This window comes from Punctularia strigosozonata (genome assembly GCF_000264995.1).
Source record: "Punctularia strigosozonata HHB-11173 SS5 unplaced genomic scaffold PUNSTscaffold_7, whole genome shotgun sequence".
NCBI lineage: Eukaryota > Fungi > Basidiomycota > Agaricomycetes > Corticiales > Punctulariaceae > Punctularia > Punctularia strigosozonata.
The window spans coordinates 1,150,720-1,160,804 of NW_006767439.1; the positions used below are offsets into that span (position 1 = coordinate 1,150,720).

Sequence of the window (10,085 nt, forward strand, 5' to 3'; positions counted from 1 at the left end):
GAAAAAGAAAACTTACCATGAAGTTGCTGCGAGCAATCAACCTACGACCGCGTCCATCGTCGAGAGAGAGCACCCCAATTTGAGGATATATGTGCCGGGCGTAGTCAGATATCGAAGAGTATTGTGCCATCGAGAAACAAATCGACGTCGACTACGGCAATGCGTGTAGTGATCTCCGGCCACGGTGAACTGGGAAAGATTGGACGTGCTACTGTTGTATTGCTCCTGTCGAAGATCTTCGCTCGGTATGAACGCAAACCCTGAGGACGACGGAATGACAGCAAGTATGTGTATCCGTAGAGGCGGTGAAAGCGAAAAAAATCCAGTCAAGCAAGCGCGCGCGACGCGACGCGCAACAGCGAGCGGCTCCTTTTCCCTCTTACCCTGTCCAGCACATACATCCACATTCATCTTCTTCGTCATGGCTGATGCCGGTGCGCCAACTCCACACGGCGGATGCCCCGTCACTCACTATATTCAGGATTTTTCAAGGGGACGTCCGCTGACCAGGACCGTCGGTTCTCCGACAAGGAGCTCAAACTCCTCAAGACTCTCAAGTTTCCCCCGGAATTCGACAAAAAGGTATGTCCGTATCAGACCTGTTGCTGCTCAAAGCCGTTTAACAAACTACATCGATACTAGGTCGATATGCGGAAAGTAAATCTACAGGTCATTCGGCCTTGGGTAACCAAGAAGGTGGTTGAATTCGTTGGCTTTGAAGACGAGGTCGTCGTCGAGTACGCCATGGGTCTCATGGAGGATGAGAACTTTCCTGTACGTCCATGCGACTAAAGCACTGTCGAACCCGTCGTTGCTAACATACACTCGCCCTCCATCCAGGACCCGAAAAAGATGCAGATAAACCTAACCGGTTTCCTCACTTCATCTACCCCCGCTTTCATGTCAGCCCTCTGGAACCTCCTTCTCGAGGCTCAGGAGTCTCCCGCAGGCGTCCCGAAAACGTTTGTGGAGGAGAAGAAAGAGGAAATGAGGAAGGCCCGGGAGGGCGACACCCGAGCAATCGACGAGAGAGATCGCCGGGCCAGGTTGGACGAAATAAGAGATCGGGAAAGGGGCGACCGAGGTGACCGGAGTGACCGAGGCCGAGGCCGTGGTCGTGGAGGAGGACGAGGCAGAGGAAGGGACAACGGATGGGGCGGTCGCGGTGGCGTGAGCGATCCCTGACACCTGGCAGAGGTTGGAACCTGATGATAATCATTCAACTAGCGCGCAGGTCCTCGGCCAAATTCACGTTCTCGCTCGCGGACGCGCTCTCCGCCTCGACGGCGGCCTTCGCCGAGGAGACGCTCACCCTCGCGAACCCCGGACAATTTCGACACGCGCAGTTCAAAGTCTCCCTCTCCACCGCCCGGAAGGAGCAGACGGTCGCCAGCAAGACGGTCGCCTCCTCCGCATACCGGCAGGAGACGATCGCCTCCGCCGAGACGGTCTCCTCGGCGCTCGCCACCTCCAAGGTCGCGGTCGCGGTCGCGTTCTGCCTCGCCGCCTCGCAGAAGGTTTCGGTCTCCTCCACGACGAGGACGGTCACCGTCGTACACTCCTCCTCTTCGGGACCGTCGTCCTCGCGATAGCCCTTCCCCTCGGGACCGACGCCCACGGGTCAGTCTCAGCCCACCTCCGCCTCCGCGTGACCGCAATCGGCGCCCCAGCCCCGTCAGGCGAGGTGACAGGCGTTCTACACCACCCCATTACGGAAGGCGTCGTAGTCCGAGTCCAGTAGGATCGAGAGAGGACAGGTCGCGTTCCAGGTCGCCTCCGCCGAGGTATCGCGGGTCGCGATCGCCGCCGCCGAAACGTCGTCGGAATAGGTCCCTTTCTAGGTCCCCGCCTCCTCCTCCCAGAACCAGAAGGAGCCCCCCTCCGCGAGAAAGGAGGAGACGGATGTCAGACAGCCCCGGCATATCCAGAAGCCGGACCAGGGATGGAAGCGATAATGCTATGGACGTCGACGACTCGGCGCGTGGCGAGTTGAAGATCAAGGGTCGTGCTGCCGCGGAGAAGAAGGAACAGGATGGCCGGAACGTATGTATTGCCGCCTCACATTGGACCGTTGTGGCACTTATTGCCTGTGTTACTTAGGATGACGAGGACCCGGAGATGAGAAAAAGAGAAAGCGAACTGAAGGAGAAGGCACTGAGGAACAAAGTCGTGCGGTCCAGGAAGAACACAAATGCTTGAAGCCTGATCACCGTCTCACTCTCTATCCCTTGCACTAATGATTTGTCTTCCCCCTTAGGCACCGCTTTGCTCAAATTCATGTTCCTACACGAGAACCTGTTTATACCGGCAAGTGGCCTGTACCCGTTTCTTGCCCCTTGTACATGTCCAAAATGCTTAGTGTCCATATCAAGCTGTGACAGATCTCCGCTGCCTGTGTGCCGTCTGAATACATCCTCACGTCCGCATGGCGAATGTGCGTCATATATCGTTGCGGATGTGGCAATTGTGTAAGTTGTATATCGTCGAAGCGTACCAGATTGGTGCCTTTCGTGCTCTATCTCGGGACCCGGGCAATGACAATGCGTACCTTCCGACGTTATTCACGCCAAGAAGCGCATCCCGAGTTCGGAGGGAACGGAGTAACCTGCCGAAGACACGCCCGCGCGTCATGGGATGACGTTCGGAAAAACTTGCTCAGCATATCACAACTTAGGCTAAAGTCCGGCTCCGAAGTTTATCAGCCCGTTCTCGGATCGGAGTTGCGAGAAGGACGTGGAGGTGCGGGGTCGTGGGCGGGTTGCCCTCGTCCGTCCCCGTGCGTGCCACAAGACATTTTTGGACACACCGAACGCGTGGGCAAGGTCGCGACTGAATGCAACACCTACCTCTCCGTCACCATCTCGCCTCGATCGAGGGTGCAGGATGGAAGAAGACCGGACATACTGTCGATTATATTGACTTGATTAGCCCCGCGCTGATGTCTCGAGGGCAACTGAATTGAGAGAGGGTGAGGGCAGGGTATATAGCGCGCTGGAAGGAGACAAGAGATCGCTCCTCAAGGTCGTTGCGACTCCCATCGACGACTTGCGCAAAAAGGAATAGGATGTTGGCCCTCGCCGTTGCTGCATCGTTCATCGCCTCCGTGGCGGCTCATGCGACTTTCCAGGAGATCTGGATCAATGGTACGTCAGGCTTCGTTCGTTTACTGGAGGTCAAGGCTAATACCACTATCTAGGTGTCGACTTCGGCTCGACTTGCGTTCGTCTCCCGCAGTCCAACTCACCGGTGACGGACGTTACCAGCACGGCATGTTTTGTGATGAACATGTTGCTTGCATGCAAGTCTGACATTCTCTGTATATCAGGCCATTGCTTGCAATGCCAATCCGTCTTCCTCGAACGGCGTGTGCTCCGTCATGCGTAAGTGACAGCTGATTTCTAGCGCGCCTGATCACAATTTCACAAATTTTATCAGCTGGGGATCAAGTGACCGTTGAGATGCACCAGCAGCCAGGTGATCGTTCATGCGCGAACGAGGCCATTGGGGGCGACCACTTCGGTCCGATGCAAGTCTACCTCGCTAAAGTCGACGATGCGACCACCGCCGTGGGCTCCGACGCCAACTGGTTCAAGATCGACGAAATGGGCATGCCGTCGGACAGCCCTGACTACTGGGCTACCGAAGTTTTGAACGTGAGCGCGACGTGCTACATGATGTGCGAGAAGATGATCTGAACCAGGGCAACGATCCAGGACAATTGTGGTCATTACACTGTCACTATTCCCTCGGACATCGCTCCTGGAAATTACCTCCTGAAGGCGGAGGTCATTGGTAAGTCATTCCATTGTTGCGAATTGTACGCCTTTGTTGATGGTCCATCGGGATTAGCTTTGCACGTTGCCAGTAGCCCCGGAGGTGCCCAGTAAGCAACGCGTTGTTTCTCCAAAGTTATGACCCATCTGAAAGGCAAACAGGTTTTACACATCCTGCTACCAGATCAATGTTGGCGGATCTGGGACCGCTTCCCCTCCCACTGTAAGTTCCAGCTACCGGTTGGTTCAACTCATCTCACGAACATGACGCATAGGTCAAGTTCCCAGGTGCCTACAGTGCTAGCGACCCGTAAGTTGCATTTTCGAATATTTGATGGCTCACGCATTCATGAGTCGCACTACTAGTGGTATCCTCATCAACATCTACCAGTCGCTGACGGCGTACACCATCCCCGGACCGACTCCCCACGCCACTCAGTCACCCGCCGTTGCTAATACTCCATGGCCAACGACTGCGACGTGGAACACCGCTCTCCAGCCTTCTACCGTCCCCACCGTCATGCCGTCCGGCGCTGGCGGTGCTCCCGCGCCGACCTCGAAATCTGCGTCTTCATCATCCAGCGCTTCGCACTCGTCCGCTCCTGCGTCATCCACGCCGGCTCAGACTTCTTCTGCGCCTGTCAGCAGTGGCACCGGCACGCCCGCTGCCAAATACGGCCAATGCGGCGGCATCGGCTGGAGCGGTAGCACTGCCTGCCAATCCGGTTCGACCTGCACGGTCGTCAACAGCTACTACTCCCAGGTAAGATATCGTTCTTGCTAATGCTTGTGCCAATAGTAATCATACATCTCCAGTGCCTGTAAGCCGTGTCGAGGGTATGCACCTTAATTTTCAGCTGTGTATTGTAATATGGTCACAAAACTCGCTTCAAATATCGCCCTTGTTCTGCGGAGCGTCTTGAAGATCAGCGGCTGGTAAACCCTAGTCTAGGTCTTCCGATCTTTAGAGCGTCCACGCCAACTCTAGTCAAAGCCTTCGGTGCGCTCAACATCGACCCCATATTGTGTACTATGTCTGATCTGCATCTGTGTGTTGTTCTATCAACTTGCTCGTCTGGAATGAAATTGCGTGATCGGGCAGATCGAGAACGACTAGCCTCCAGCCTCTTCTAGAGAATGGCTAACAGTTCCGGCAAACGATACAGTGCACGATTTTCGCTCTCACCCCCACTGGCATAACCTTACCACGTAGCTGCTTATCCGGAGGGGATTTGTAGATGAAAGTTCCGGACAATTCGTCAACGACCAGCCCAGGCCTCTGTCTTGTTTCGGCTCCTTCCAAATCATGGCATGTCCTCAAATTTCACTCATTCCAAACCCGAATGTTCTAGCTTACACAAGTTCAACAGACCTTACTCGTGTTATACCAGCAACGGGTAAAGTCCGGCTCCGAAGTTTACCAGCGTTCGCGTCTCGGAACTGCAACGAAGCTCGCCGGTCGTCACGGACCCATCCGCGTGGTTACATGCCATTCCCCGCGGTAGCCTTGCACCCCGGGCTGTTGTTCCGGCGCACGTCAAGGCTTCTACGGTTCGACGGTGCCCGTTAGTAGGATCAAAGACGGAGATACTACCTCCCACGTCATGACCTTCGTCCCTGGGAGCATCATATGCCCCTCCACGCCCGTCCCAGCTGTTCATGGGAGCGGTATATAATGCTTGATGAGCGAGGTTTGCGTCATTGCCCAGGGTTCATCCATCATCTCCTAGCATTGATAAGTCTTGATTGCGATGCTGTCTTTTCTCGTCGCCGCATCCCTCGTCGCCAGCGCCGCCGCTCACGCGACGTTCCAGGAGATTTGGATCAACGGTGGGCTCGCTCCTCTGCTTATCCAGGCTAGCCCGTACTGAAGACATAACGGGCTTGCAGGCGTTGACTACGGCTCGACCTGCGTTCGCTTGCCGCTGTCGAATTCGCCTGTCACGGATGTCACCAGCACTGTAAGACCACACAGTATCTTCTATCGAACGAATGTTCATCGTTGCTTGGTCAGGATATCGCCTGCAATGTGGACCCGACACCATCCAACGGTGTCTGCCCTGTCTCACGCAAGTCTCGCCTTGCATACTGACATTGGGGCCACATCATCTCTAACAATTCATCTTTTGTTTCGTAATATCCAGCTGGCGACTCGATTACCGTGGAGATGCACCAGCAGCCCAATGACCGCTCGTGCGCGAACGAGGCCATTGGCGGCGCCCACTACGGGCCTATGCTCGTAAGACCGCATTCGTTCTTAGCTTTTGGATTCCCAAGACGTTGACTCTGCTGCTGTAGGTGTATATGGCCAAAGTCGACGACGCAACGACGGCAGTAGGGTCCGACGCTGGTTGGTTCAAGATTGCGGAGATGGGCATGCCGTCGAACAACCCTGACTACTGGGGTACAGGTTAGTTTCTCCCTCGGCACCTTATCGCTCGAGAGACGAAAGACTGAGTCGCTGCTTCAGAGGTCCTCAACGTACGTTCCCAATTTATCACAGTCCACACGGACAGAGGAAGGTGATGTTCATGGTAAAGGACAACTGCGGGCACTACACGGTCACGATTCCGAAGGACATCGCCCCGGGCAACTACCTTCTCAAGGCTGAGGTCATCGGTGAGCCCCATCCATCCTCCTTCCACTCGTATACGTCTGATAATGCCACGCTCTCATCAGCGCTCCATGTCGCAGGCAGCCTCGGCGGTGCACAGTTCTACACATCGTGCTACCAGCTCCAGGTTGGCGGGTCCGGGACCGCCTCCCCTTCCACCGTACGTGATACTGCCTCCGCATTCCTCAAGTACTGGTTGCTCACGAGCGAGCCTCTTATGTGGTGTAGGTCATGTTCCCCGGCGCATATGCCGCCACAGACCCGTGAGGGACTCCTCCGTCATTGTTACTGGCCAAAGCTCACAATGAAAAACTCCCAGCGGCATCCTCATAAACATCTATCAGTCCCTGACGGACTACACCATTCCTGGCCCAACACCCTACGGCACGACCTCGCCCACTGTCGCGTACGTCTCTTTCAATCTCCATTCATCCCTTCACGAATGACACATTGTTACGCGCGTGTGCAAGTCCCACCGCGTGGCCGACCACCGCGACCTGGAACACCGCGCTGCAGCCCTCTACAGTGCCGACCGTCATGCCCGGCTCCTCGGGCTCCACCACAGCCGTGTCCGGTTCCTCTTCCGCCACCGTCACCACCGGTCCCGCCACCACCGTATCGCCTACCACGACTTCGGCATCGACCGTGGCGAGCGGCACGGGCACGCCTGTCGCCCAATATGGCCAATGCGGCGGGGCTGGCTGGACGGGCAGCACCCTATGCGCGGCCGGGTCGGTGTGTACCGTCGTGAACGCGTATTATTACCAGGTGTGTTCATCTTCTAGCCTTCTTCGTGTTCTCGACTGTACATTCTAACTGGCGATGGTGACCAGTGCTTGTAAGCATGCGGATCTGGGTTTCAGGTTAGGGGGACGAGATGAAGGAAGAGAGAGGGCACGGAAAGGAATAAAACAGGGTTCATGTCGATGTACTACCTATGACAACACGAATGCACAGTCCTATCTTATTGTTGTTCCGCGTCATTCTGGTCCGGTTGTATGCTACGCGTGGAGGTCTCTGCGTCCTTCTTGGAGGTGTCGCGGTATTCGGAGTCCGTCATCGATGAAACATCATATGTCCACATCTGGATTCGATCCCGGTCGGCGGTATGAGCACTGGTGCTTCCATAGCGTGTCTCTTCTGTGACATCGCCCTGATAGTGCCATAGACTTCATGTCAGTGATTCGGCGACAAGGTACGGTCAGAAGCCAGCCGAAGCACCTGTGATTCCTCGCGAGCTTCCAACGTGCTAGAGGCCATGCTTGTGCCATGAGGATCCGTGTCCTGGCCAGGTGTTCCGAGACGCGCCACGGGTGCATCGATGGCATTAATGGATCGTCGTATTCCACGGAGAGCAATGATATCTGGGCTACCTCTTCGCGCAGTGGGAGCCATTTTGGCTCCTACATCGCGGGGCTTGAGGTGGATGAAGTCCGCACGTCTGATGAACCGATGGAGGATCAAGGCCTTGAACACGTCGCAACTTCTTCAAAACACTCACGCGTTGATCTGTGGCCATCATCAATCATCTCATTCATTAGGGGGGAGAGTAAACACAAGCGCTTACCGTGTACATCATTGAGATGGAGTATAAGTACGACATCATCATTGTAAAGCTGGGTTGCAAGGTCAGGGCTTCTATACACGAGGAATATGGAGGATTGGGCGCACATGATGAATACGGAGCTTTGGTTTACCAGTGTCACGTAGGTCAACAGCTGAGCCAGTGCGCACATGGAGGGTGGCGCGGCGGATGTCCATGTCACGTATATCATGCGGTCAATGGTGTTGTACGCGTCCAGGCCGGAACGAGACCCAAGGAGTACAGTAACGGCTGTTTATAGCGAGAGTGAGCTGTTACACGCCCACTCATCATCGCGAGTTATGAGACGGACTTGTTACTGTGATTATGGCGTCTGCAACTGTTTGAAAGCGCTGAAGTTAGCGATACATGGCATGCGTGATGAGATGCTTGAAGATCATACGCAATACAGCGATCGCCGATATCATCTGAGATGTATGTTGTATCAGTTCACGAGGAGACCAATCAGTAGAGTGCACACCATCACAGCGTAATTTTTGGCCATTTCGGACGCTTTGCCTTTCTGTTGGTTGCTCTTCAGTACGCGTCAGCGATACGATGAGGGAAGATAGAGCACTTGAATGAATAAGGATATTGTCTATGGACAAACTTGAGGCGTGAGACGAGTAATGACTACATGCAGGGGCAAATACCCACCAAGGCTATGTCGCTCCCAAGGGCAATCAAAATGAACGACCATAGAGGCACGAGAATCTTCCAGTTCGTCTTAACCATCTTCGCGACTCTTACGGTGAAATACATATGCACCACAAATCGTATGCACGCCGACTGCATGAATATAAGCGTTGGCATGGGACCTTGTTTGTACACAATATGGCACTCACCACAACCGTCATGAGCCGCGTGTACCAAGGTCCTAGATGTAGTAGACTGAATGAGCTGCGATAGCCGAGAGGTGGTGTTCCGCGTAACTCACCTATCGTCAATTCATTGAAGTCTCCGAAATTCGTGATGCTCTGGCCCCATTGTATGGCTATCGTCTGAGCCGTTCTTAATCTGCGCGTCCTGAGTATCAACTTCGATGCATGAATGTCACGAGACCACCGCTTACAGATTCAACCCGCTGACGACAGCCACGAACCATCGCGTGTATGTTCCGTCTTTGCGATAGGTATTAAGGTAGAAATTGAGCTGCCCTACGAGAATCCCCTGCAGACTTGGTAGGCGTCAACTTGACATGAAGCTGGAAATAAAGCCGCAACAACATACAGCATGGAGAATAGTGCGCCCAGGAGCCACGTCCCGATATACTCTCCTCGGTGCTCCTTCATGTTTTGCGCCATAGGAGAGAGGACCTCATCTCTGAAGCTCATTGCTGCAAGGACGCTTGCCCACGCCTTAAGCCTTTTCGCGTTCACCGAAACACAGTATAGAGTTACGAGCGTCGGAGGAGACTGGGTGGACCGAGCAAGCGAAAGTCAGAGCACGAACCTGCTCGTCCTTTGCCCCGAGTTGTGATGAACGACGAAGATATACATGTCAAGCCAGGCTCCTGAACCAGCCGCTCGTATCGCGTCGAACTCCCAAATCCTAGCGCGGTAGTCGATGTTGTAACAGAATGAATGTCGGAATGGGATCATGTGAACTCAGGGGTAACATCATGTGATCATTTCCTTTTATATCATAAGGCTTGGGGGAGTACGACGCGATAGAGCGGCTGGCAGATCTTGTATTTCAAATTCTCGGCTTCACTCGGCATACATGCCTAAGAATGAACCTAGGGTTCGAAAGAGTTGTTCTCCGTCTTGCCAGCGCACCGGTCGTGTGATCGTCTTCTTTGATATTCTCGGGCTCACGCATGTCTACTGATAAGATAACACGTCTGGAGACCACCCGAAAATGGACTGAAGAAGAGCTGAGGGAAATTGTTTTCCGGAGATTTGGGGTCCGTGCATGTCGGTGGCAACTGCAGGCAGGGCAGAGCTTGCGCGCAGGCAAAGATGTAGTGGGTATTGCAGCTACGGGCCAAGGGAAAACTCTCTCGTTCTACACAGGGCTACTCATTCATCTCGAGGAAAGGGCATGCCAACAAGATGGTAGTCATAATCACACCATTGAATTGTACTAGACACCAGAACGCAGATCAAAGATGCTT

General features: G+C 54.4%; 6 protein-coding genes across 6 annotated transcripts; 5 read left to right on the forward strand and 1 right to left on the reverse strand.

Moving 5' to 3' along the window:
• Positions 1–531: 531 nt before the first annotated feature.
• Positions 532–990, forward strand: PUNSTDRAFT_16106 (PWI domain-containing protein; the record flags this gene model as incomplete). The annotated part of the gene is made up of 3 exons (XM_007384397.1): positions 532–582; positions 643–774; positions 841–990. Coding segments are annotated over 3 exons (333 nt in total), but the record flags the coding sequence as incomplete, so codon positions are not given.
• A 161-nt stretch (positions 991–1,151) lies between these two features.
• Positions 1,152–1,592, forward strand: PUNSTDRAFT_114007 (uncharacterized protein; the record flags this gene model as incomplete). The annotated part of the gene is made up of 2 exons (XM_007384398.1): positions 1,152–1,170; positions 1,228–1,592. The coding sequence occupies 2 exons, from the start codon at positions 1,152–1,154 to the stop codon at positions 1,590–1,592; spliced, it is 384 nt and encodes a 127-aa protein (XP_007384460.1).
• A 367-nt stretch (positions 1,593–1,959) lies between these two features.
• On the forward strand, positions 1,960–2,199 carry PUNSTDRAFT_134885 (uncharacterized protein; the record flags this gene model as incomplete). The annotated part of the gene is made up of 2 exons (XM_007384399.1): positions 1,960–2,043; positions 2,101–2,199. The coding sequence occupies 2 exons, from the start codon at positions 1,960–1,962 to the stop codon at positions 2,197–2,199; spliced, it is 183 nt and encodes a 60-aa protein (XP_007384461.1).
• Positions 2,200–3,064: 865 nt separating this feature from the next.
• PUNSTDRAFT_154784 (uncharacterized protein) lies at positions 3,065–4,598 on the forward strand (the record flags this gene model as incomplete). Its single annotated transcript, XM_007384582.1, has 10 exons — positions 3,065–3,143; positions 3,197–3,267; positions 3,326–3,380; positions 3,436–3,653; positions 3,714–3,792; positions 3,850–3,883; positions 3,936–3,996; positions 4,049–4,083; positions 4,140–4,536; positions 4,590–4,598. 10 exons carry the CDS (start codon positions 3,065–3,067, stop codon positions 4,596–4,598), a joined length of 1,038 nt encoding a protein of 345 aa, XP_007384644.1.
• A 926-nt stretch (positions 4,599–5,524) lies between these two features.
• PUNSTDRAFT_154785 (uncharacterized protein) lies at positions 5,525–7,229 on the forward strand (the record flags this gene model as incomplete). The annotated part of the gene is made up of 12 exons (XM_007384583.1): positions 5,525–5,603; positions 5,664–5,734; positions 5,788–5,842; positions 5,918–6,012; positions 6,072–6,183; positions 6,244–6,254; positions 6,314–6,392; positions 6,453–6,547; positions 6,616–6,650; positions 6,707–6,793; positions 6,858–7,155; positions 7,221–7,229. 12 exons carry the CDS (start codon positions 5,525–5,527, stop codon positions 7,227–7,229), a joined length of 1,026 nt encoding a protein of 341 aa, XP_007384645.1.
• Positions 7,230–8,516: 1,287 nt separating this feature from the next.
• On the reverse strand, positions 8,517–9,303 carry PUNSTDRAFT_114009 (uncharacterized protein; the record flags this gene model as incomplete). The annotated part of the gene is made up of 6 exons (XM_007384400.1): positions 8,517–8,567; positions 8,627–8,758; positions 8,815–8,846; positions 8,907–8,986; positions 9,042–9,146; positions 9,200–9,303. 6 exons carry the CDS (start codon positions 9,301–9,303, stop codon positions 8,517–8,519), a joined length of 504 nt encoding a protein of 167 aa, XP_007384462.1.
• Between the last annotated feature and the right edge of the window lie 782 nt (positions 9,304–10,085).